The sequence below is a fragment of the Nicotiana tabacum genome, chromosome 19, assembly GCF_000715075.1.
Source record: "Nicotiana tabacum cultivar K326 chromosome 19, ASM71507v2, whole genome shotgun sequence".
Classification (NCBI taxonomy): domain Eukaryota; kingdom Viridiplantae; phylum Streptophyta; class Magnoliopsida; order Solanales; family Solanaceae; genus Nicotiana; species Nicotiana tabacum.
Window position 1 is genome coordinate 24616391 of NC_134098.1, and position 27553 is coordinate 24643943.

General features: G+C 38.8%; 1 protein-coding gene across 2 annotated transcripts in view; it reads right to left on the reverse strand.

The window, feature by feature from the left end:
* Positions 1–600: 600 nt before the first annotated feature.
* Positions 601–27553, reverse strand: part of LOC107795926 (DExH-box ATP-dependent RNA helicase DExH3-like) — a 53489-nt gene continuing 26536 nt past the window's right edge. For both annotated transcript variants that reach the window (XM_016618629.2, XM_016618630.2), the window contains 6 exons: positions 25327–25475; positions 21170–21478; positions 21017–21076; positions 17118–17270; positions 16909–17019; positions 601–1989 (listed from right to left, as the gene is read on the reverse strand). In XM_016618629.2, the coding sequence (XP_016474115.1) occupies positions 1525–1989; positions 16909–17019; positions 17118–17270; positions 21017–21076; positions 21170–21478; positions 25327–25475 (1247 nt within the window). In that variant the 3' untranslated portion in view covers positions 601–1524. The remainder of the gene's footprint in view (positions 1990–16908; positions 17020–17117; positions 17271–21016; positions 21077–21169; positions 21479–25326; positions 25476–27553) is intronic.

Genomic DNA, 27553 nt, shown 5'->3' on the forward strand with positions numbered 1-27553 from the left:
ACCTCACCTATGGAAGATACTGCTTTTACCAAACCTTTGAGATGCACACATTAGAAGATGGAAGGAAAGAAAAACAGATTTGACTAATGGAACTCCTGTCGTCGGAGACACCGGATCAACAATATCCTTCAACTTATTAGGACTCTATATAAGTAACAGAGTTTATAGACTTCAAGTAGAAGCAAAAACAAAAACAAGATAGAATTCTTCATCAAGGGTTGACTCATATCCTACTGGTGAAACTAGATACCACCCTACGCCTACAGATACAAATTTGATTGTCATCAAGCCCTTGCTTTTCCTTTCTCCTACTGCGCGAACCTCAACAACCCCCAAAAAACACATTTATAAGAAAAAGAACTTTTTCTGATGCAAGATTTACCATAATAAAAAATAAAATAAAATAAAATAACTGAAAACAAATTAAGGCCGACTTGTTGAATAGGTTGGGAGTACAACCGGGTTAACCATGTTGGCAGTGCGATCAGGGTGCTTGTTGGATGCCAATCCAGCATTCGAGGTGTCACTAATTATCAAAAGACATTTCTTTCTTCTCATCTAATTAAATTAGTTTGCTCAACTGGTCACTGAAAACCGAAATGTTCTCATAATACCTTTATACCCTTGCAATAGAATTACAAAATTATTCCTCTACAAGAGACCACAACAGATTGGCACTGATCAAAGAGTAATGACTAATTCATATACAGCTGAAAAACTATAGTTAAGTTACAACAATTAAATAAACTAATGCGTAAAGTTACAACAATCAAATAAGCTAATATATTAAACCTATAAAATGTTACTACAAACCACTTAATGTTGTAGGCTTCTTCTTCAGGTACTCAAACAACTTGATAAGAGCGAAAATTTTCTAGCCCATTTATCCATATAGCCACCTCTGAGTGCCTTCATTATCTTCACTTACAGTAACAAACTTTGTTGAGGCAGAGAAGCAACCTGCTCAAGACATAATGTTTGATCTCCGATAGCCTCTTGAATCTTAGAGACTGCTCAATTCATGTTCAAAATAAGCTGTTGAAACCTCTCCTTGTAAAACTGCAGAAATTGCCTGAAGGTTCGGCTAAAGTCACTTTCTTGTGGACAGTTCTTGGATCGAGCGGAAGCATGACACTCTATTTTATACACACAAGAATCAAGCCAATGGGATCACAGAAATGGTTGCAGGATTCCTGCTAGTTGCAACACATCTGAACCTCACTTACAGCCCTCTTATTTTACAATCCGGTCAACCATTCTAGTTTAGTGATGCACTCATCAGGTGACAATCCATGGCCCAACTTTGCACTCATGGAGCTTTCTTCTTTATGAGCCTAATTTGAACCTGATACCTCTAAACCAGGGTAAAAATAGTCACCACCATGATCAGGTTGTGGCAAGCAGCAGTGTATTTGAACTTGCACAAGTGAGACAGCGTATGGAGGTTGATCAACTGGAAGCTTCAAGCTTGCCTTTTAATGGTCCACACTACCAACTCTAAAAGAAAATGTCTGCTGTCCATCCTCAACGACGCTTTGATCTCCTGCGTTTACCAAGAAGTTTCAGCATGTTGTCGGTGACATCAGGCGGAGATTTATCATCTTCATCATGATTCTTCTCAGAAGTTTGAGTTAACCATGCTAGTGCCTCTATTGCAGCATCCTTTTCTGCAAGAGCTTTGTTTCTCTTTGGTTTACCTACAAATTGCATTCCCTTGAACTCTACAAGTGCCCTAAATTCATTTGTTTTTAGATGCTTTGTTTTGTACTTGGGAGGGGAGTGACCTGCCCTCATCATTAGGGTTTGCAGCAAACTCTTTGGGTTTGTCCCATCCCTTGTAAATCTATCAGTGTCTTTAGAATCTTTAGGCCTCTTGTTTTCACGACCAAACACAAACTTTCCCTCACACTGATCTCCTGAAACCAGTTCCTGAACAGCAAGCATAAGGTATTTGCCTTCCTTGTGGATGTCAACCTCAGGATCTTGAAGCTGCATCATCCAAGAATCAGTGAAACTCTTTTTCTTTTTAACAAGTAATCCAAAAACTAGTTAATAGCAGAGGCTCCAAAAACTCCAGGACTATTATCAAAGAAAAACATGGGATTGTCATACTGAACCTTCGAGGAATGGAATTTTGCTACTTCCATACTGCTGAGGATGACATACAAGGCTGAGAAATTTGAAGTGTACTAAAAGCCTTATTGGCAAATGGCTTTTCAATGGAGAAAGACTAAGGAGTAGAGGTACGGTCAGACAGATGTTAACTTAAACAGCAGAAGCGTCCTATGGTGAGACATTAATATGTCTAGGAGGAATTCTGACGTGTTAATAATCAAACATCAAACATATTTGCTCCAGAAACTACTTTGCGGATGAGCTTTTCTGTCTGACTTCCCAGATCTTTATATCAGTACACCATGGATAAGCACGTTTTATTAGAAAATTTAAGGAAATGGGAGGATCATCCTACTGAAAACATGGTCCTGAAGCTCCACGTCATACCTGCTGGAAGAAGTATTAATTCTTTATCCCTGATATGACCAAAATTATTCTCTTGCTTGTAGGTAAAATATTAATGACAATGGCCTTTCTTGTCCTTTAACACTTTGTACAGTCTTGTATTGGTGAATTAGAAGTGCAGAAGGGAAAGAAAAGGAATGTTTGGATGATCCAGAGCTCTAATTTCAAATTTCTGTCGACTCATCCCCTCATTTGGAATTACCTCACCTTCAGGAAGCATAGGAGCAGGGTTTGTATTAGCTTCGGCATTTGTTTTCGACATTGAGAAAATGCAATAAGGATCAATTGGAAAGAAAGATCACAGCCAGTGAGTCTTTTTATTCCTTTAATTGTGGATGTAATTCCAAATCACTTTTCTAGACTTCAAATACACAAAAGGAAAACGTCTCTAACTTTCAGGTCCTAGATTTTTTATTTTAGTATTTTGATAACTAAAAAACCCCCAAGGGCCAATGGCGCACGGGTCAAAACTCGGGGTAATGTGCTCACCCCTCTAGCTTTCTTCACTTAAAAACCAGACTTTTGTCTGCGGCAGGGTTCGAACCCGTAACGTGTGCCTAACCCACATATCAGGCATTGCACTCTTACCCCTAGATCAAAGCCATGGGGGCAACTTTCTGGTCCTAAAATTCAGACTCACATATAAAGCATTGCACTCTTACCCCTAGATCAGTGTTGACCACCTCCCAGGAATGAGTGAAAAAGCCATGGAGGAGCCAACAGGGCCAGGAGCTTTGTCACTAGCACATGCTTGAACACTGCTCCAAATTTCTTGAGCTTCAAAATGGACTTTTGTAGCATATGATTTTCTCCTGCGGTGATTGTGGGGCATACTCCGAGGTTGCCTTGAGGTCTCCTGTAACGACCTGACTGGTCGTTTTGAGTTCTCGCATTCCGTTCTGTGATTTGAGACTTTGGGTAGCTTCATATGATGTATTATAACTTGCGAGTATGGTTGGTTTTGATTTCCGAGACGTTCGGGAGTGATTTAGAAGAGTAATTCTTATTATGGAAGCTTTAAGTTGGAAGAGTTGCCCAAGGTCTGTCTTTTGGGTAAACGGACTCGGAATCGGATTTTGATGGTTCCGATATGTTCGTATGATGATTTTGCACTTGTACATATATGTTCGGATTTAGTTTCGGAGGTTCCTAGAAGAATTCGACACTATTTATCGAAATTTGGCAATTTGAAGAACTTAAGAGTTCATAAGTTAGACCAATAGTTGACTTTGATGATATTGGACTCCGATTGATGTTCTGGGATTTTGGATAGGTCCATATAGTTGAATTGAATTTGTGTGCTAAGTTTGGAAGTAATCCGAAGTGTCTAAATGTGATACGGACACTCTTTTGAAAGAATGAAGATTTAACTTAAAATAAATTCTATTCGGTTTGTGCCTCGATTCTTTATTGTGATGTTCCCTTGGGTGTTTTGAGCCTTTGGACAAGTCTAAATAAAGTATTTGGACTTGTAGGAATGATTGGATAGTGTCACGAGGGGCTCGAGTAAATTTCGACGCATTTGGAGCAAGTTTTGAAAGACTTGAAATGCTAAAACTGCAATTTTCTGCACTTAACCTGATTTTGCAAGAGATCTGTTCAAAATCTATAAAGAATTGGGTGAAGATGCCTTGATGAAAGTTGTAGCCCTTTGAATCTAGTTTCCAGAAACTCAAAACGTTCATCATTACGACATCTGTACAAAAAGTTATAACTGTTTTAGTGAAGGAGGGGCAATACTGTCATTTTTTAGAAAAATTCTGCACTTGTATATTTAAACTCATTTAGTACTTGAACTTCATTTTGGGAGCTAGAGAGCTTGGACTGAGGTGATTTGTTTAACTTCCTTAGATGATGTTTCGCTAGATTTGAGCTGGTTGGAGGTGATTTCAAAAGGAAAACGATTTTGGAAGATTGATCTGACTTTCAAAAGGTAAGTGTCTTGCCTAGCTTTGGTTTGAGAGAATTTTTCCTAATAAATAATATTGTTTGTTACATGTAGGGGTGATGTATATGCGAGGAGACAAGCATATACGCATGTGCCATGGTTATTCATGCTCGGAGTAGAATCTAGATTACTAAGCCTTGTTTGATTGTGTGTTCTATCTGTTTTATGTTTTACTCGATTGAATGACTACGTGAGCAAAATAAGCCATGCTAGAGATAATGTATAGGTTAATGATACCTTATTTTGGGAATGATGAGCTATTCTTGAGATTGTTGATGTACTTGATTTGGCCGTATGACTACGTATATTATGAGCACATATTCGTACTTGTTATTCTTGTGATATGTCTTAAACTGTTGTATGACTACTTGAGTTCCCTTATTCATATTAGAGATAATATTTAGACCTTTGATGCTTAATTGGACATAATGATCATTTGGTGAATAGATTACATGTTGGAGTTGTAGTCATACAGTATATACATGCATATATCATGCATAGAGATCATCTTTTATTCATATGCATATACTCGTGCATATGGTCCTTTGATGTAGACTGAGATTATGGCATGTGAGTTATCCGTGCAGTTGAGATGATTGTGGCACGAGGTTTCTACTGTGTAATGTTTTGGTGATATTGTTATTATTGTGGCACAAGGTTTCTACCGTGCAGCGTGGACTAGGTAGTATTTGGGTCGTGACAAGTTGGTATCAGAGCTCTAGATTCATAGGTTCTACGAGTCATGAGCAAATGTCTAGTAGGTTCTTGTGGATCGGTATAATGCCATCTATATTTATCTTCAAGAGGCTACAGAGCATCTAGGAAACTTCCCTTTCTTTCTTTCCTTATCACTTTATTTCAGCTAGAAGCCTATATCTTCCATTTCTTTCCAATCATTTGCATGTGATGTCGAGTACTCGGTATCAATTGTGCACTGACGGCTTGTGATGTCGTGGATGGGGTACGAGATGTTTTTCTGTGTTGTAAGGTAGGTCAGTCTAAAGGACTTGAGGCCAGGTTTAGGTCGCAACTTTGGCTCGGCAGATTCAGTTGTGTAAGTATGTGATTTTGGACTCTTACGTCCGGTTGTGTCCCTAGAGGTGGGTTTGATGGCTCAGTGAGTGGCAAGATAGCTATATGATGAGTATTATGTGACTGAAGACTACGCTCAGATAGTTTGGATGTGACGAGAAGGATTTGCTTAGAATGCATAATTGAATATGGATGTTTGATTATATCTTGATGTACAATACAGTCTTGAGTTGTAAGTGTGTTGAGTTGTTCATTTGTAGAATGAAGTAGATTCTTATATCCTGTTGATGAGTGTAGCCTCGGAAGGATCAATTGATTGCATAGTGGTTGTAACCATGGTAAGGTCATATGAAGATGTCGAATTGAGGTTAAACAGGTGGGTTATCTCCTGTGAGAAAGTTATGAAGAGTTTTCCTTCTATCCAGTGGAATACATGTACCACAATTAGAGTTCGGATCGCTTGAGGAAGTTGGCACGACCGTCACGAGGATAAGTAAGCATTGGCACATAATATGGAATGTGTTATGACTGGTGCTACATGAGCTTATGAGGAATTCTGAACAAGAGTGCGAGATCACAGTAGTTAAGGAGAAAGGTTATTGTGGATTATCGGATGATGTGATTATGGCTTCAAGCCTAGTGGGAGAGTCTATCACCGACGATTGGATCATATGGGCATGTGGTGTTATAGTTCCTAGACTGAGGTATGCGTGTGGATTAGTTGTGACATAAGAGGATGACATCAAGGATGATTTGGACAAGGAATTTGCTGGATGCATGATGTACTATACATTATTGATATATAGAGATTGTGGAATGCGTCAGGTGTGATATTCGTTGTGGATGTAGCATGCAAGGGGAGAGGATTTACTCAATTGCCTAAGGATGAGGTTGCTTCTTAGAGTATTTATGCGCTAACAGAGCACAAGTCGTTCGATGCGTATTGACTATGCATCGGGGATTCGAGCAAAGTGGATGACTCGCGAGAATGGTTCTAGTAGGTTTAAGTTCCAGAATGTGGTACTTAAGGATTTGCCGAATTTCGTTGTGTGGCTAAAGTTTGAGATCTGCATTGGATTGCGCCCGAGACTTGCAGTATTTCTATATCATTATTGATTCCACATTGCAGTATTAGGGAGATGAAAGGAACAGCTTCAGATTCATTAAAGGACTTCTTAAATCAAACATTTCAGTTTGAGGTACTTTTGGGAGCATGAAAAAGGAATAAAGTGGCCTACGAATCTAAAGATGACGTGGTTTCGTGTTGGTCGCCTAGTATGAGTGTAGGCATTTGAATCTAGTTTCTAGTAATTCAAGCTGTTCATCATTACGACATTTGTACAAAAAGTTATGACTGTTTTAGCGAAGGAGGCGCAATACTGTCATTTCTGAGAAAACTTTTTGCACTTGTATATTTAACCCCATTAAGTACTTGGACTTCATTTTTATCATTTTGGGAGCTAGAGACTTGGATTCAGGTAATATTTTAGGGGATTTTCATCTACTTCATTGGGATAAATAAACCTAACTCGAATTTATGATTATTACACGAACCTATGATTAGATCACCATTAAAACATGAAATTTCAAAGTAAAATTAGGGGTTTTATCTACAACTTAACAATGTATTTTGGGGATTTAATCACCGATTTGAACCCGGATTTGGAAACTTATTATATATTTGGACTCGATAGGTTATGGTCATCAGGATTTGGTATTGATTTCGGATTTTGGGCATGCAAGCCCGGGTTGACTTTTGTTGACTTTTTGAAATTCTTCGAAGATTGAAGTTTTATTGATTGGGATTGCTTCCTATAACATTATTTTACTTCCTTGGAAGATGTTTGGCTAGATTTAAGCCGGTTGGAGGTGATTTCTAAAGGAAAAATGATTTTCGCAGATTAATTTGACTTGCAAAAGGTAAGTGTCTTGCCTAACTTTGGTTTGAGAGAGTTTTTCCTGATAAATAATATTGTTTGTTACATTTGGGGATGAAGTATATGCGAGGTGACAGGCGTATATGCACATGCCATGGTTATTCATGCTCGGGGTAGGATCTAGATTACTTTATGCCTTGTTTGGTTGTGTTCTACCTGTTTTATGTTTTATTCGATTGAATGAGCATAATAAACCATGCTTGAGATAATGTTTAGGTTAATGATACCTTTTTGGGCATGATGAGCTATTCTTGAGATTGTTGATGCACTTGATTTGGTCATAGTCATACGTATAGTATGAACACACATCCATACTTGTTATTCTTATGATATGCCTTAAATTGTTGTATGACTACTTGAGTTCCTTTATTCATGTTAGAGATCATGTTTAGACCTTTGATGCGTGATATTGTTATTGTTGTGGCACGAGGTATCTGTCGTGCAGCGTGTGAATATGGATCTATTCCCTTAGGGTCGGCCTCTCATGTTTCTCTCTTGATGGCGTACACGCTGGTTGTGAGAAACCAACGAGTTTATGGTTGATTGTGATGTGGGATCTGATGTGATGAGTTATTGAGCATAAAGGTGGAAGTTTTGACCATTCAAGTGAATCCTTTGTGCATATTCATGCATTGTACATGTTCTATGCATGCATATCTTCTGCATATAATAGTTGATGCATTTTACATGTGCATGAAACTTGTTAAGAGTTGTTGGACACTTGGAAGGTGTCCGATTGAGGTAGAGGGAGAGTCGTCATCATACATTGACATGTTGGAATCATGTAAAGATTTTCATATAAATGCTCATTTGAAAATTGATATGGAATTAGATCATTGTCATGTATAGACATTTAACACTCATGTAGAAGTATTTTTGTAAATACTGTGCATATCTCTTTTGTATACGAAATTAGTGCAAGTTGTATTTGCTTTGACCTGTTTAATTGGAAAAGCATGTTTTTTTACCTCTTCTTCAATTGTGCACCTTTATTATTGATATCCGTTGTTCTACGATTGTTTCCTTGGATACGTCTCTGTATTATATATGCAATTAAGCTGCACAGGTTATATAAAGTGAGTATCTTTTCACTTAAATCCTCATCACCACTTCAGTGAGGTTATTCTTGATACTTACTTAGTACATTAGGTCGGTTGTACTCATACTACACTTCTGCACCTTGCATGGGGATTGTGGAGCTAAGCTATTATGGATGACGAAGGCTAGCATTGAAGATGTACCAGCGTTCCACTTACAAGCTACCACTTTGTTCATGGTAGTTTAGAATTTATATTTCTATTATGTAAATTTCAAACAGATGATGTAATCCCAATCTCAGAGTTAATAAAGACAAGTATGGATGGATTTTGCTATAAAGTTAAAAGAGAGACTTCACAGTTGTATTCTTATTCTTATTCTTAGTCTCTCATGACTTGTACTACCAGTATTTGGAATAGTTGTGTTGGTTACTGCAATCATATTTATTATCTATTGATATTTTTCTGTTCGAGCTGTGTTATATGTTGTTTGGCTTATCTAGCAGGTTGGTTCGGTACCATCGACTAGGTGGGATTTGGGTCGTGACATCTCCATTATTCCGATTTTGCATACAAGCTTTGATAGAATGTTACAATCTCTTTTTTTTATACCAGCAGGGTTCCTCAAAAATTGTCCTTATATTTCTAGCCGATCAATGTTGTTTTGCCTCCTATGAGCATTAGTTGTTCTTTGAAAGAACTTAGTGTTCTTATTTCATTGTTTCAACCATGTTGCCCTGGATCTCTGCCTCCATCTAAGTTGCTCTGACACGGCAGTTTAGGTGCTGCACCCGTGTCGAAACGACAATAGTATAGGTGTGGGTATGGGATCCGTACCGAATCTGGTCAAACAATTTAGAGTACTTTGACCATGATGGACGAAAAAATTTGAAACGAGATACAATTTGATTCCCGAATTCAGAACCAAAACTAGGGTAAATTTGAAGAAAATATCATGACCTTATCTAGAAAATCAATCTTTTACTTATCTACAACTTGAGAATAAAAAAGAAATTCATACGCAAGTATTCCACAAAATTTCTCATAATTTAGAGATATTTTTATTTTTTTGAATTATTTTAAGTCGGATCATCACACCTGTTTCCATACTAGAATCTGTATCCTCGAATCTTAGAATTTACATCTTGAAGGATCCGATCTCTAGATTCGCATCCGTGTCGGACACCCGCACCCGTGTCCGAACAACTTAGGCCTTCATGCCACCTCTTCAAGCCTAGCTATTTCCTCAAACTCCACAGAAAGTGTAGGTTTAGTGAGTATTTCCTCCTCATTTCAGTTCCTTCGATCATGAATATCATCTAGCTCAGACAATTGAGTGATAATGTTAAGTTTCCGCATCTCCGGGTTCACTTGAATAGTTTTCCTCCAATTTCTAAGTTTGTCTTTCAAGGCTTTCAGTTTGAAGGCTAGAATGTAGTTAGGTCTTCCTTCACAAGTAATTGAGTTCCACGGTCTTTAACTCTGTCTTTGAATCCCTCTGCCTTCAACCGCTAATTTTCAAATTTGAAATAAGATTTAATTGGCTCCTAGTTCCCATATTGCAGTAAAAATGGGGTGTGATCAGAAGTCACTCTGTGAAGAGTTGATTGTTTTATGTTTCTAAAGCCCTCATCCCAATCTTCAAAATCAAGAATCTGTCTAGTCTAGCTACAATATTATGTCTGACTCCTCTCCTCCAAGTGAATCTTCCTCCAAACAATTGTAAGTCCACCATGCCCATATCTTCAACGAATTCAGAGAAATCATTCATTGATCTAGTGAATATGGTACAATCTTTTTTTCTGAGGGGAATCGAACTGTGTTGAAATCCCCACAAATGACCCGAGGGCCAGAGAACAAGCCCCTAGTTGCACCAACTTCCGACCAAACCTCCTCTCTTCCCGTCTATTATTTGAAGCATAAATACTGGTTAAGTGCCAGGTGAAATCCTGAGTTCTCCCCGTGAATCTGCAAGAAATAGAAAAGGATCCCAAGCTGCTCACTTCACCATCCAAATCCTGTTATCCCACATAATTAAGATGCCTCCCCTGGTTCCACTAGCTTCCAACTGTGCAAATTTCCCCCTTCTGTTTGCCCAAAGATCTTTTACAATTCCCTTGATATCTCCTTCTATTTTGGATTCTTGAAAGCAATATAATATATATCAGCTTTGCAGGTGTTGATGCAACTCTTGATCATTCTTCTCTTCCTTGCCCTGTTGAAACCTCTTGCATTCCATAATACGAAAATTTTATTGATTAGGAAACCCCCCCCTGTTGGTGCCATTGCTTTGAAAGGTAATCCCTATATCCAAACTCTTGAGCTCTTTAGAACCCTTAATTGTTGGAGTTGATTCCGCCACCAATTCTGTGTCGCCCTTGTTTGTTTGCCTCTTGTGATCGATCTTCATGAATAACTGTAGAGCCTCTTTTTCACATCCTTCGAAATCTACACCAAATTCTTTGCTTAGTCTAATGATGTTCTAGTGTATCCAAATAAGAGTGTCGAATTCAGGGTCCTTCTCAACTTCTCGATTTTGACATTCAATCGTTCTACCTCTTCAATTGCCCAGGTCATTTTTTCCCTCTTACGATGATTTGCATGTTGTTAGAATTCTGTATGTCGATCGAGGAACTTGTTATTTCTTTGGCAGAACTCATGTTGTCTTCTTCGCTGCATGAATTATTTTAGGTTTCTATGTTTCTCTCTTCTTCTGGTGTTATGATCGTGTTCTCCAGGTTTGGTACTGTATGGTGGGTTGCGTCTTGTCGAAAGATTGGAGAAGGAGAGTTAGCAACTATTTCTTCAACCAGTAGGTCAGTCCTTGTGTCTGATTTTAAACCTTTAGTTGACTTGTCCTCCGTGAGACTTTGGGCCAAAAGGTCTGGGCCCAAATTCTTTTTTAATTTGAACTGAGGCCTTGTAATTAACGGATGAGTAGAGGGCTAGCCTCCTCACACGTGACCTTTATAGCATTAGACGTAGAATGTACTTCCTTGGAACAACTCACGTGCCCCATCCCATCGCTGAAATCTTGAGCCCATCCCCCTGTTTTTGTAGGCTACCCTATTAACAGGTCCAAATCTTTCTCCAAATTGCCATTGCGGAACAAAATCTCACAGGAGCTTCGCACCAAATATGAATCAAGAAGATAATCCTTGCTTTCTCTATGTAAACCATCTTCGGAATTAAATTTCCATTCCCTTTCACCAACAACCTTGTCCATTTCAGATGATTTCTGAGTTATGTTTCTTCTTTCAGTCTAAATCCAACCGCCACAAAAGTCTCTCACTTCTCTAAAAACTTTCTGAGACAATAGATGTAATGGCAGCCCCACTAGTCTGATCCAGGTTTTGCCAATGTCATCAGATCTTGAGATGGAGCCCACCATTGGAGACCACCATTAAAGGAGAAACTTGTGAAGTTTCCCGTACCAGTTTTTTGTTCAGTTTCTTCACAAGTTTTCAGGGTAGACCACTTTCCTTCCTGCTCTCCACCCCCCACCCCGAAAAAAACCCACCCAAAAAAGATAGTCGTCAAAGTTAATTAGATAACCAATAAACAAACCTCAAACATTAAATTGCTTTACACAAATTAGTATTACTAAGGTTATAACTATCAAACAAGTCATTTGGTCAATCTCCTTAATACAGTAATTACTGTAAGAATTCGAATTGAGAGTACTTTTTGAGTTCTAGACTATCTTAAAGGTAAATGTTAGATAGTTATGAATAATATGTAATTAGTCCTAGTCCCACATAGAATAGGAGTAGGATATCTATTGTATAAATAGGGCTCATTGTAATTGAATAGATCAATAATATATTTTTCTCTCATGCTTTCTCACATGGTATCAGAGCAATCATGAGAGATTTATTGTTGTGCATAAATTCCAGCGACTCCAGGAAGAGAAATTAGTCAACCGGAAGTCTTTTTCCGGCAACACAGGTCTGCCGCAAGAAAAAACTACTATTCGTCAGTATTGTGCAAAAACCAACACCACCACGAAGTAGATCAGCCTCCGGCGACCAACTCATAAAAAAATCTCCGGCAGAACACCCTCTAAGTACCCTCACGCGCCGCCCAAAGAAAATTTTTCGCCGAGGTTCAGACGTCACGCGCCGGCAGTTTTTGGCCACTTTTTGGAAAAGTTTCTCCGGCAGAACACCCTTCACGCACCCTCACGCGCCGACCACTTTTTGTTTTTCCGACGACTGTTTCTCCAGAATCAAGTGGTTTCCGAATTCCGGCCTTTTCTCTTCACTTTTCTGGAGAGATTATTGTTGTTCGTACTTGTCTTTGATATTTGGTACAACCATGTCTCTTGGATTTGATGTATTTGGTTCTAAAAATATGGGTTATGGAAATTCAAGCTTCATGATTACTTTAGAGCTCTTAATGGTAAGTTCAAATTATTTAGCTTGGGATTCCTCTGTTTAATTGTGGTGCAAAGGTCAACGTGTTCAAGATCACTTAACCAAAAAGGCTAGTGAGGGAGATTAAAAAGCCAAACCACTTTGGGAAAAAATCAATGCTCAATTATGTAGTATCTTGTGGCGATCTATTGATTCCAAGTTGATGTCCTTGTTTCGTCCATTCCAGACATGTCATTTAGTTTGGGAAAAGGCTCACACTTTATATACTAATTACATATCTCGTTTCTATGATGTGATATCACGAATAACAAACTTGAAAAACAGGAATTGGATATGTCTACTTACTTGGGACAAGTACAGGCAGTCATGGAGGAATTTGAGAAGTTAATGCCAGTTTCTAGTTCTTCCACTCGCTGGACTTCCTAATGACCTTGATTCAGTACATGACCAGATTTTGGCTAGTTCGACCGTCCCTACAGTTGATGAATTATTCTCTCGATTACTCCGTCTTGTTGCAGCACCAAGTCACCCATTGATCTCATCACAGACAGTTGACTCCTCTGTTCTCGCATCCTAGACAGTGGAAATCAGGCATCTCAAACTATGGAGAATAGACGAAGAGGAGGTCGTTTTGGAAGATCTCGACCCAAGTGTCCTTATTGTAATAAACTTGGATACACTTGTGAAGTGTGCTATTATTTACATGGTCGACCACCAAGAAATACTCACGTTGCTAAGATCGAGACTACAAGTAAACATGGATTTTCTTTATTTAAAGGGGAATATAATGAGTTCCTTCAGTATCGAGCAAGTAAACAGGACATCTCCACAAGTAGCCTCGGCTGCTCAAACTAATACTTCTGTTGCAGGTAATTCTTTTGCTTGTATTTCCTAGTCTAGTACTCTTAGACTTTGGGTCATGGACTTAGGCGCTTCTGACCATACCTCTAGCAATAAATCACTTTTGTCGAATATTGTATATTCACAGTCTTTTCCCATTGTTACTTTAGCCAATGGGTTCTAGACAAAAACAAAAGGAGCTGGACAAGCTAATCCCCTATCTTCTGTCACTCTATATTCCGTCCTTTATGTCCCTAGATGTCCTTTTAGTCTTGCATCTGTTAGCCGTTTGACTTATGCCCTCCATTGTGGTATATATTTAATTGATGATTCTTTTATTATGCAGGACCACAATACGGGATAGACGATTGGCATATGGCGTGAATCACAAGCCTTGTACTACCTTAACTCACTGAACCCCTACACAGCATGTCCAGTTACAGATCCTTCAGAACTAATTCACAGACGTTTAGGACATCCGAGTTTATCCAATCCTCAGAAGATGGTGCCTAGTTTGTCTACCTTAGATTGTGAGTCGTGTCAGCTTGGAAAACATACCCGAACCACCTTTCCGCGTAGTGTTGAGAATCATGCAGAGTCTGTTTTCTCTTTAGTTCATGTTGATATATGGGGTCCTAGTAGAGTCAATTCATTCTCTTGGCTTTTCTTAATGAAAGAACGTTCTAAGTTATTTTCTATATTCTAGAGTTTTTGTGCTGAAATAAAAAATCAATCTGGTGTTTCTATTCGCATTTTTCCCAGTAAAAATGCCTTAGAATATTTATCCCCTCAGTTTCAGTAATTTATGACTTCTCAATGAATTATTTATCAGACATCTTGTCCTTATACCCCTCAGCAGAATGGGGTTGCAGAGAAAAAGAATAGGCATCTCATTGAGACTGCTGGCACACTTCTCATTGAGTCTCATGTTCCGATGCATTTTTTTGGGCGACGCAGTTCTCACAGCTTATTATTTGATTAATCGAATGCCTTCATCCCCATCCAGAATCAGATTCCGTATTCAATATTGTTTCCGCAGTCATCCTTATACTCTCTTCCCCCTCGTGTTTTTGGGAGCACATGTTTCGTTCATAACTTAGCCCCTGGTAAATAAGTTAGCTCCCCATGCTAACAAGTGTGTCAAAAGCGATATCGTTGCTACTCAACTGATCTTCGTAGGTACCTTATGTCAGATGATGTCACACATCATTTTTTGAGTCTAGATCCTATTTTACTGCTTCTGACCACCTTGATATCTCTGAGGTCTTATCTATATCAACTTTTGAGGAGATAACAACAGCTCCGCCTATACCCTCAACCACAGAAGTCTTACCCATACCAACCGTTGAGGAATCTAGTATTGCTCCTCCAAGATCCCTAGCTACAGGAACACCACTCTTGACTTATCGCCGTCGCCCGCGCCCAGCATCAGGCCGGGCTGATTCACGTCTTGCACCTAACTCTGCTCCTACTGCGGACTTGTCTCCTCCTAGTCCACCGATTGTACTTCGGAAAGGTATACGGTCCACACTTAATCCTAATCCACATTATGTAGGTTTAAGTTATTCGTCTGTCATCACCCCATTATGCATTTGTATCATCTTTGTCCTTTGTTTCCATCCCTAAGTCTACAGGTGAAGCACTATCTCATCTAGGATGGCGACATGTTATGATTGACGAGATGTCTGCTTTACATACGAGTGGTACTTGGGAGCTTGTTCCTCTTCCTTCAGGTAAATCTACTATTGGTTGTCGTTGGGTGTATGCAGTCAAAGTTGGTCCCAACGGCCAGGTTGATCAACTTAAGGCTCGTCTTGTTGCCAAAGGGTATACTCAGATATTTGGGCTCGACTATAGTGATACTTTCTCTCCCGTGGCTAAAATAGCATCAATCCGCCTTAATCTATCCATAAATGTTATTTTCCATTGGCCTCTCTATCAGTTGGACATTAAGAATATTTTTCTGCACGGTGACCTTGAGGATGAAGTTTATAACTATATATGGAACAACCACCCGGTTTTGTTGCTCAGGGGGAGTGTAGTGGCCTTGTATGTCGATTGCGCCAGCACTTTCAGACTAAGGATCTACGCAAATTAAAATATTTTCTGGGTATTGAAGTCGCTCAGGTATTGTGATCTCACAATGAATGTATGCCTTGGACATTCTTGAGGAGACAGGAATGACAGGTTGTAGACCTGTTGACACTCTTATGGATCCGAATTCTAAATTTCTGCCAGGACAGGTAGAGCCGCTTAGCGATCCTGCAAGATATAGATGGCTGGTTGGTAAATTGAATTACCTCACAGTGACTAGACCTGGCATTTCCTTTCTTGTGAGTGCTGTGAGTCAGTTTATGGTTCTCCTTATGATAGTCATTGGGATGCAGTTGTCCGCATTCTTCAATATATAAAATCAGATCCGGGCAAAGGATTATTGTTTGAGAATCGAGGCCATGAGCAGATTGTTGGATACTCAAATGCTGATTGGGCAGGATCACCTTCGGATAGACGTTCTATGTTTGGATAGTGTTTTAGTAGGAAGTAATTTGGTATCTTAGAAGAGCAAGAAACAAAATATGGTTGCTCGGTCTAGCATAGAAGCAGAATATCAAGAAATGGCTATGGCAACGTGTGAGCTAGTTTGGATCAAACAGTTGCTCAAGGAGTTAAAATTTGATAAAATCAGCAAGATGGAACTTGTTTGTGATAATCAAGCTGCCCTTTATATTGCATCAAATCCGGTGTTCTATGAGAAAACTAAACACATTGATATTGATTGTCACTTCGTCAGAGCAAAGATACTCTCAGGAGATATTGCTACAAAGTTTGTGAAGTTGAATGATCAGCTTGCAGGTATGTTTCACTAAGTCCCTCACTGGTCCTCGTATTAGTTACATATGTTACAAGCTCGGTACATTTGATTTGTAAGCTCCGACTTGAGGGGGAGTGTTAGATAGTTATTAATAATATGTACTTAGTCCTAGTCCCACATAGAATAGGAGTAGGATATGTATTGTATAAATAGGGCTCATTATTTTATAATTGAACATATCAATAACATATTTTTCTCCCGTGCTTTCTCACAGTAAAGAAGGAAGTTTACTGAGATACCATGCTTAAAGTAGTTTAGTGTGCCTGCTGTCTTTCTAGCCAGAAATAAAATGATTCATAACTAGGAATAGAAGCATCGAAAAAGCAATGAGATCCTGGAAAATTACCTTCTTTTGCAAAAGCATTTCAAGCTCCTCTTTGAGCTTTATGTAGCAATCTGCTAGAGTAGGATCCATGAAGAACTCTATGTATCCACCCAACATCTTTAAATGCCCAGCCTGAAAAAAAAAATGTAATCACAAGATATAGAAATCCCCAGCCAGTTAACAACTTCCATGATATGAATCTGTAAGCATCTAGGCAGAGAAGAAGTTACCGTATCTCCGCTGTCAAGAGTACTACCAAATAGGATCACAATCGAATCAGATACTCCAGTAGAATCTCGTATGAAGACTGTATTGACCTTCACTTTTTCACCAAACACCAACCAAGGGTATGGAATCGTTTGATAACGAGCATTGACTGAATTCTGAAGACACATCATTCAGATGTTCAAACAACTTCAGCAATATGACAGATATATAGCAATTGAAGTAAACGTTTGTAACTAAACAACTATTCAACTGCTGAAGTGCAGGTCCACCTTCCTATCTGGAAAGGGATGTCCAAAGCAACTGTTGTGTAGATATCACGTTTAGGCAATGAATTTGTGTAATTAAATGGCATAGTTAGATCTCCGCTTACACAAATTGGAAGGATTGAAAAGAAGAATTTCCTGAATTGGCAACAGTTACGAACTAAAGATAAGTTGAACAAGACTTTCTTTGTAACACTCCTTCCTTCTTGGACACAAGATAAAGCAGTATGAACCATTTTAGTCATTTCATCAATTCCTAACGGCAATTGTTCTACAAACTCTATAAGACAGAGAATGGGCTTACGCAGATAATCATTATAACTGTAACATCTACAATGTCCAAAGGATGTTGAAAATTCAACAGAATGGCTGAGACTACTCTGGTATAAAGATAACTCTAGAGACTTTCATAGGCCTGTGGAGCTTGATCTGAATTCCAGTTCTGAACCAATGTTCCGCAAAGCAAGCGGTGTTTGCAAGGCTGCAGCAAGGAGTGCAATTCTCACAATTGAGAATTTAAAGGAGGAAGAAAGATACTTAATTTTTGAGGTTTCTTCTGCCAAAAAAAGGGCCGATAGAATTTTTTTTTGTAGCATACTTAATATGTTTGATCAGTTTCCAAGCTTTCCTTTTCGTCAATGATAATGGCGGCTCTTGTCCGTTAATTTGATACACTACTCTAAGGCCATAGATACAGAGAGGGGACTCTTTCATACCTCTGCTAACTCCTAGGATGACAAGGAGGTCCCTTGTTTTCAGCAGGAAGAATTCCAGCTTTTGTTACCCCCGCTAAAGTGATTCTACTGATTTGTGTGTCTTTAAGCCCAATCATTCTTAAGAACACTTGTCCCCCCTTGTCTTACCACAGTTGTTGACCTTCTTCCTTGAGGTAATCACAATTAAGTGGTCTATCACCGCAGCTGGGGAGAAAGCCTTTTTGTCCACTCTTTGCGGTTGCCAGCACAATCACTTCCTTCTCGTGTTCGTCGCGTCGTGGGAAGCTTCGTGGGAACCTGTAGTGTTCTATCAGTTTCGCAATAGCTCTTCAGGAGAGTGCGAGGACTTTAGCCTCTGTGGAGGCACCACGAAATCTTTTGTCTTGCACTAGGAAAACTAGGAAAAATATGGGGTCGTAGAAGGGGATGGAAATCTAGGAATATTTGATTACCTGATGGATGCAGGCTTTGGAGAGATATCATGAAGAGATGGGATCAGCGGTGGCGCAGAAAGAGCATGTTGAGGACGACGACCTTCCCCAACTTATTTAGAGTTCCGTGTCAAAAGAGGCGATGGTGGAACAGATTCGGGTTGTACAAGATGGGGGGAGGGGGGTTTGGAACTTGAGATTGGGAGGAACTTACAAGATTGAGAAGTGGATGAATTCCAAGGTTGATGGAAATGCTCTGCAAACAGAATACTACACCCACTGTTCAGGATTCATGGAGGTGGGGATCGAGAAGTAATGGTGTGCTTTCAGTAAAATCATACCATAAGCTTTTGGTGAGAGGGCAGTCGAGTATTCCTATGTGTCAGTTTGGACTCCTAGAGCACCTAGGAAGCCATGCTTCTTCGCTTCTTGGCAGCAAGAGCGGTGATATTGACAGCAAAGAACATAAGAAGGAAGAGGATTACATATGTTAGCTAGTGCTTTATGTGAAGATGTTCGAGAGAAGACGTGGATCACCTCTTGTTACACTGCCAAGTAGCTTCGTTCCTGTAGTGGTTTGTTCTGAACTGGTTCGAGGTGCAATGAGCGATGCAGGTTCAGTAAGGATGCACTGAATAGCTAGGCTGCTAGAAGAAGGAACAGAAGATGCAGTGGCCTCATAACCATCATCCGAGTCTTGTGGAAAGAGAAATAAAGGGATTAAAGTAATTTTGTACAGTTGAGGAATAACCTCTAATCTTTGTAAGAGTTTTTTGTGCACCCATGAAGTTCCTGTTTGTATAGAAGATTGGGTGACATTTGTAGAGAATCATATTATTGGCGTAGGTTCTCTACTTTTGGTATACGGCTTGTATGCGGGAGTTTTTCCTACATTTATAAAATTATTTACCCTTATCAAAAAAATATTTTGATATCAGCGGCATTTCCAGCAACCATGGCTACCATTGTAGAACAGCAGCAAATCAAATGCTTGGGTAATAGAAAAAGGGAGAACATAAGAGCTTTTGGGAGAGTCAAGAATGTGGATTGGGGAGATCAAGATCTTTTTAATTCTGGGAAAAAGCCATCAAATGAATCAGTAGACTCGAAAACAAATAGGCTAAGCCAAAAGAAAAGAAAAGAAAAAAAAAGAAAACCAAACCTTCCAATTCCCTAATAGGTCCAGCTGCATCATTTCAAGCTATGCATGCTTTCCCTGTTCAGAAATTTAAACACTTTCCCCCAGAATATTATTCCACTCTTCTATTTTCTTTCTCCTTGTACAGTTTATTATTTTGTGTTAAAGGTGATACCTCGAAGGCAGAAACTTTGTTGGACAGACGTCCTATCAAATACAATGAAAAGATTTTATTTGTGTGAAAAGCCTCCTCCCGTTCCAAAAAAAAAAATCAAATATTCTTGTAGCAGAAAATACATGTAAGACACATTTCTAAGCTTGGTAAATGCATATGGTAAAAGTTTGAGTTGATGACTATATACACAGAAGCACACAACCTGATGGCAGTTTACACCTTATTTTCATAAGCAATCATGGCTACCATTGTAGAACAGCAGCAAATCAAATGCTTGGGTAATAGAAAAAGGGAGAACATAAGAGCTTTTGGGAGAGTCAAGAATGTGGATTGGGGAGATCAAGATCTTTTTAATTCTGGGAAAAAGTCATCAAATGAATCAGTAGACTCGAAAACAAATAGGCTAAGCCAAAAGAAAAGAAAAGAAAAAGAAAAAAAAAACCTTCCAATTCCCTAATAGGTATCATTTCAAGCTATGCATGCTTTCCCTGTTCAGAATTTTAAACACTTTCCCCCAGAATATTATCCCATTCTTCTATTTTCTTTCTCCTTGTACGGTTTATTATTTTGTGTTTAAGGTGATACCTCGAAGGCAGAAACTTTGTTGGACAGACGTCCTATCAAATACAATGAGGAAAAGATTTTATTTGTGTGAAAAGCCTCCTCCCATTCAAAAAAAAAAAATCAAATATTCTTGTAGTAGAAAATACATGTAAGACACATTTCTAAGCTTGGTAAATGCATATGGTAAAAGTTTGAGTTGATGACTACATACACAGAAGCAAACAACCTGATGGCAGTTTACACCTTATTTTCATAAGCTACGAAAAACTAAACATGAACATCTCTACAGATCTAAACAAGTCGGAACTTCGAACCAATAACGAAGCCTGTACAAACGTAGAGCAACAATTTAGGGACTTGCTTGGCTGATGAAAACAACTGAATTCTGGCAAATGTTGAAAAAGAAAAAAGAGCTGGGAACTAATGTTTCCAGCAAGAATTTTCATGTTAAAGCAAACCCAATAAAAATAGTTCTGTATTGGGAAGGGATACATAACTTGCACTTCACATAATTGCATCAGGACTTAATACGATAGAAATAGCAGAAACAAAAATAATCGTGTTAACTTCCTAATCTAAACAAATAACTTCAAAGAATTGTCCATTGAACTTACAGCATAAAGCAAGACTTGTCCATCATCCATAGTCTTGAAGGACATTGATGTCTCTCTGTGCTGCACATGCACATGATTTCTATAAGTACATATATACAGTTGGACTTGGATGAATTCGCGAAACCAGATCAGAACTGTAGAACCATTACATACCACCACCGATGCAATTCCAGGATACAAGCCAGAACATATGACAGCACGAACCAAAGACTGATTGTAACTTAGTTTATTGTTAGTTGCAGTATCAGCATCAAGCAATCCAGCATCTTTCAAGATGAAGATAAATTGCTTTCTAAGAGAATGGATAGCTTGAAGAGTCTGGGCAGAGAGGAAATTCCTCCAGCAGTATTCGTAGGCAGAACCTTCCCTTTCAGCATCTTTCCATCCTTCATATGCACGGACAAGCGCCATATGGTCACTATAGTCTTTTGCTGAGAATCTAGACTTTGCAGTCCCCGCTAACTGCAAGATAGGAGTGTATCAATATTGGTGGACACGATTTAGTAAAACCAACAAAGCATTATCTAGCGCAGTGTTATACTGCTCTAGCTGCCGAGGCTATACCTATAGTTGATAATGAGAAGATGACTCAGATGGGAATAGTGCCAAGTTAGTGTTGTTCAAATGTCCTCAAGACCAAATACTATAAACTAATTAGCATTTCAGGAAATTTAGAGAAAGAATTAAATAAACTATTATTCAAAATTTGAATATTTTTTAAACTGGTACCAAAAATTGAATATAATAGTTTATTTATATATGTACCCCATCTTTTTAAGTGTTTACCTTCAAGACTATTATTCAGAAGTAAGACCAAATACCATAAACTAATTAACATTGGGGCAGAGGTCCTTCTGAAGGCTGTTGGTTGAGTATTGATTTAGGGGATAAAGCTCTGGAACCAAGATAAATTTACTTGGCATTCTTTCAATAGTGCCAACATACAAGGTGATGGAGGCCATTGCAGCTTTTCAGGAGACGGGAGAATTTGAAAAAGACTCTCGACCCTTTTCATTACCATTGTTCGGAAAAGGGAGGGTGCTACGAGCATCAAGGATTATAAACCGATTAGTCTAGTGGGTAGCATCTATAAAATTATACATAAAGTCCTTTTCTATAGACTAAAGAAGATCTAGGATGAGATTGTATCTACTTCGCAGAATGCTTTTGTGAAAGGTAGACAAATGCTTGATGCAACATTCGTGGCAAATGAAGTGGCGGATTCTAGAAAAAAATAAGAAGAACCAAGTATTTTGTGCAAACTAGATCTTGAGAAGTCCTACGATCACGTTAATTGGGGTTTTCTTGACTTCCTCACGATAAAGATGGGTTTTGGAGCAAGATGGAGGAATTAGCAAGATGGGTTAGTGTTTTGTGCTGTTACGAGAACTCAGTTGGTATACTTGGGAGTGCTAACATGGCTCCATATGGTATTATACCTAAAGATTAATCTAAGAAAATGCGAGCTTATCCCCATAGATGAGGTGGAGAACATTGAGATGTTGGTAAATGTGTTTAATTGCAAGGTTGGGGACTTCCTAGTACCTATCTTCATTTATCATTAGGTGCATCGTATAAGGACCCAGCTACTTGAAATCCGGTGATATAGAGAGCTTAAAAAGAGGTCAGCAGGTTGGCGAAAGAGATTTTTTTCATAAGAGAAAAAGGAAGTGTTGATTAAGTGTGTGTTATCGAGCATTCTCACATATTTCATGTTGTTACAAGCTCCAGTTAGTCTAATGAGGAAGTTGGAAAAACTTCAAAGGGATTTTTCTAAGAGACTCGACAAACGGGACGACGAAGTTTCACTCGGTAAATTGGAAGCAATTACGACACCAAAGCATTGGGGTGCACTTGGGGTTAAAGATCTAAAGTTCTTTAACAAAGCATTGCTTGTAAAATGGCTATGGAGATTTGGGAAAAGGAGAGTACTCTTGGAGAGAAGTGATCGTGGAGAATATAGGGTTTTGGAAGGGGGTTGGAGAACAAAAATGTTACACTTTGAGGTAGAGGAGAGTACTCTTGGGTAGAAGTGATTGCTTATGGAGGAATATTTGGAGGACTGGGAAGAATTCAGCTAGAATGTGTTGTTCAAGGTGGATGATAAGCAAGGTTAGTTTTTGGGAAAATAAGTGGTGAATAATACTTTGGGGTGGTTCGGTTCAAAACCAGCTTATCCTGGTTAGAATGATGATCATGGGATTACAACCAAGATTATCTATTCCACTTTCTATATGGGACAGATAATCCCATGATTATGGTATAAAAGCTATCCTGATTTTAGCTAATACCCTCAACCAAACATAAGATAGATTTAATCCAAAATTTATATCGAGATAATCCACTTATTCCCTCCAACCAAACAGCCCCTTTGAGAATAACATTTCGAAACATGTCTAGGATTGCATGCCAAAAGGAGATGCCAACCCAACGAATACCGAGGCTACAAAGTGGAGAAGTTCATTATCATTTGAGGTTTAGGAGGAACTTGCAAGATTGGGAGGTCGTAGAATTCCAAAGTTTGGTTGAGTAGCTTCATGAAACAAAGAACTACACAGGATAGTCACGATGTATGGAGGCAAGGAGTAATGGTGTGTTCTTTGTTAAGTACTATTGTGACAAGCTCTTGGAAAGGGAAGAGACAGTGCTTCCATATTTCTCAATATGGATTCCTAGGGTTCCGAGAAAGGTAAATTGTTTCATTTGGCTAGTTCGGGAGGGTTGATCTTCAGGGACGGAGCTAGCTCTTCGTGTATGGGTTCGGCTAAACCAGTAGCTTTGGTCCAAACTCTGTATTTGTCTTACAAAATCCATTGAATACGTACAAATTATTAATTTAGAACCCAGTAACTTAAAAGAACTAGAATCCCGAACCCATAAGCTTCAAATTCTAGCTCCGCCTCTGTTGATCTTGACCGCTACGACTTTGAGGAATAGGACAATTATATATATCAGTTGGTCTCTACTATGCAGAAACCAGGATGAAGGTGTGGATCACCTCCTTTTACATCGAGAGTTAGCATCTCGCTTGTGGTGGAAAATTTTGAGATAGTCTGAACTTCAGTTGGTGATGTCAGGCACTGTTAAAGAAGCAATATTCAGCTGGTCCTTTAGAAGACGAAAGAGAAAACGCATGGCGCGGGATGTTGCTCCACTAGCACTTATGTGGAAGAGAGAGAAATAGAGGAGCTCTTGGAGAAGAAGAGAATAAGTTTGTACACTTAAGGAATAGCCTCTTACCCTTTCTTTTTCAAAGGAATGTTTAGGTTAGCCTTTTATGCCTTATTTCTTTGTAGTGCACCCAAGAGGTTCCTATATGTATAGAAGATTGGGTGTCATTCATAGAGAATCATATCTTTTTGTAAGGTTTTTTACTTTTTTGTATACCACTTGTATATGGGTGTTTTTTGCCCTTCTTTAATAAAATACTATTATTTTATAACATAAAAAGACAATCTAGTTTCCATTGTTTTCCTCAATGGACAAGGGAGATGACCTTTTAAAAAAGAAAAGTTCCCCCCTTGGTGCCCACCTCACCTATGTGACACTTTCTATTACCAATAAACCCTCCATTCTCAGGCATAAGTACATGCATTTTCCATCTGTCTTCATATCCTTCTTACTTTAAAATTTAAATATTTTGTGTTCTTCTAGGAAAGCCACATCAATGTCAAACTGCTTAATAAGAAATAAATCTTATCACTTTATAAGATAAAAAAACAATCCAGTTTCCATTGTTTTTTTCAATGAATAAGGGAGATGACCTGTAGAAAAAAAAGCTCCCACCTTGGTCCCACCTCACCTATGTGACACCATCTTTACAAATAAACCCTCCATTCTCAGGCATAAGTATATGCATTTTCCATCTGTTTTATTATTCCTTCTTACTTTAAATATTTTGTGTTCTTCTGGGAAAGCCAGATCAATGTCAAACTGCTTAATAAGGAATACACCCTGGAATATTACAAAATAGAACTCCTACAAACTAAAACTCTAAACTTCTCCCAAAATACATTTCAAGTGACAAAAGTTAAACCATTTATAATATTCTTCTTTCAATATAGCTCCCTCTTACTACTTTGTGTTATTTACGTCAAGATGTAAATAGCAAAGTGGAATAACTAATCATTGAGCAAACATGAGAAAGAAGCAGGGATGCACAATCTTGAAGTGGTGGAAAAGTCAAAGACATGAAACTAATGAAAAGAAAGAATGAATAACAAATTGAGAGCAGAATGATACCAACTAGTAGTAAATGAATTTAAAAGGGTGGTGGGGGGAGGCTTATGGTGCAATTGCTTTCTACTTACATCCTTTTTGTCTTGCGGCAATAGAAATGGATCCCGCACGCTAAGACCAGCCACTATAGTCAAAACAGGATCAAAGCAACGGAAAATAGCACCCATAATGAGCATTTTCCCAAGCTTGGGATCCACAGGGAGAATTGCTAAAAACTTTCCTGGTTGGGAAGAAAGGGTGAAGATATAACTTATAAACCGCAGAATAAAAGTCATAAACACACACACACACATATATCTATATATATATATATATATATATATATACATATATATGTTAAAATATATAGTTATATAAATAATCCTAGTCCCACATGGAATAGGAGTAGAATATGTATTGTGTATAGTTATAAATAGGGCGTGTAAAACAGTTAATAGAAATATCTATAATATTTTTTCCCCTTGGTTTCTCACATGGTATCAGCGCAATCGCGAGAGATTCTTCGTTGTGCAAAAAAAAAAACTACCAACGATTCCGGAAAGAAGAAATCAGTTAACCGAAAAATGCAGGTCTGTCCGCAAGAAAGTTCATATCCACTGGTGTTGTACAAAAGCCAAAGCCAACACCATCAAGAAGTAGATCAGCTTCCGGCGACCAACCCGTAAAAATTTCTCCGGCAGAACGCGCCGCCGGCAGAATATTTTCTGGCGAGACTCCGACTCACGCGATGGCGTGTGAGGTATTTTTCGGACAAAGTTCCTTCCAGACAATTTGGTTGTCTAGTAATCCCGAGCCTATCCATACTATTTTTTTTATTCCAATCACATTCCAATTTTTCGGCCACTTTCAGTCACCTTTTTCCGGCGAACTGTTACTGTTTGAATTTCTGCCTAAATCTTACTGTTTGAGCCCTTAAACAGATTGGTGAAGTTATTTACTACTTTCTTTGCTTGGAACTCTATTCAATCCAACCATGTCCCTTGAATTTGATGTCTTTTAGTTCCAAAAAAGTGGGAGGTGGAAATTCAAGTGTTAAGATTACTTTGGAACTCTTACTGAGAAGTTCAAACTATTTAGCTTGGGCTTCCTCAGTTGAGTTGTGGTGCAAAGCACAACGTGTTCAAGATCACTTAACCAAAAAGGCTAGTGATGGAGATAAAACGGCCAAAGCACTTTGGAAAAAGATTGATGCCCAGTTATGTAGTCTCTTATGACGATCTATTGATTCCAAGTTGATGCCCTTGTTTCGTCCATTCCAGACATGTAATTCAGTTTGAAAAAAGGCTCGCACTTTATACACTAACGACATATCTCGTTTCTAGGATGTGATATCGCGGATGAAAAATTTAAAGAAACAGGAATTGGATATGTCTACTTACTTGGGACAAGTACAAGCACTCAGGGAACAATTTGAGAAGTTGATACCAGTTTTTGCTAGTGTTGAAAAGCTACAAGAGCAACGATAGAAGATGTTTCTAATCTTACACTCGCTGGACTTCCTAATGACCTTGATTCAGTAAGCGACCAGATTTTGGCTAGTCCGACTGTCCCTACAGTTGATGAATTATTCTCTCGATTACTTCGCCTTGCTGCAACACACGGTCTCCCAGTGATCTCATCACAGACAGTTGACTCTTTTGTTCTCACATCCCAGACTGTGAAAAACCTGACATCTTAAACTATGGAGAATAGACGAGGAGGAGGTCATTTTGGAAGATCTAGGCCCAAGTGTTCTTATTGTAACAAACTTGGACATACTCGTGACGTGTGTTATTCTTTACATGGTCTACCACCCAGAAATGCTCATGTTGCTCAGTCCGAGACTAGAAGTAACCGAGGATTTCTTTATCTGAAGGGGAATATAATGAGTTCTTTCAGTATCGAGCAAGTAAGCAGACCAGACATCTCCACAAGTAGCCTCGGTTGCTTGGACTAATACTTTTATTGCTGGTAATTCTTTTGCTTGTGTTTCGCAGTCTAGTACTCTTGGACCGTGAGTCATGGACTCAGGCGCTTCTAATCATATCTCTGGTAATAAATCATTTTTGTTGAATATTGTGTATTCACAGTCTTTTCCCACTGCTACTTTAGCCAATGAGCTCTAAACTAAAGCAAAAGGAGTTGGACAAGCTAATCCCCTATCTTCTGTCACTCTAGATTCTGCTCTTTATGTCCCTGACTGTCCTTTTAGTCTCGCATCTGTTAGTTGTTTGACTCGTGCCCTCCATTGTGGTATATTTTATTGATGATTCTTTTATTATGCAGGACCGCAGTACGGGACATACGATTGGCATACGG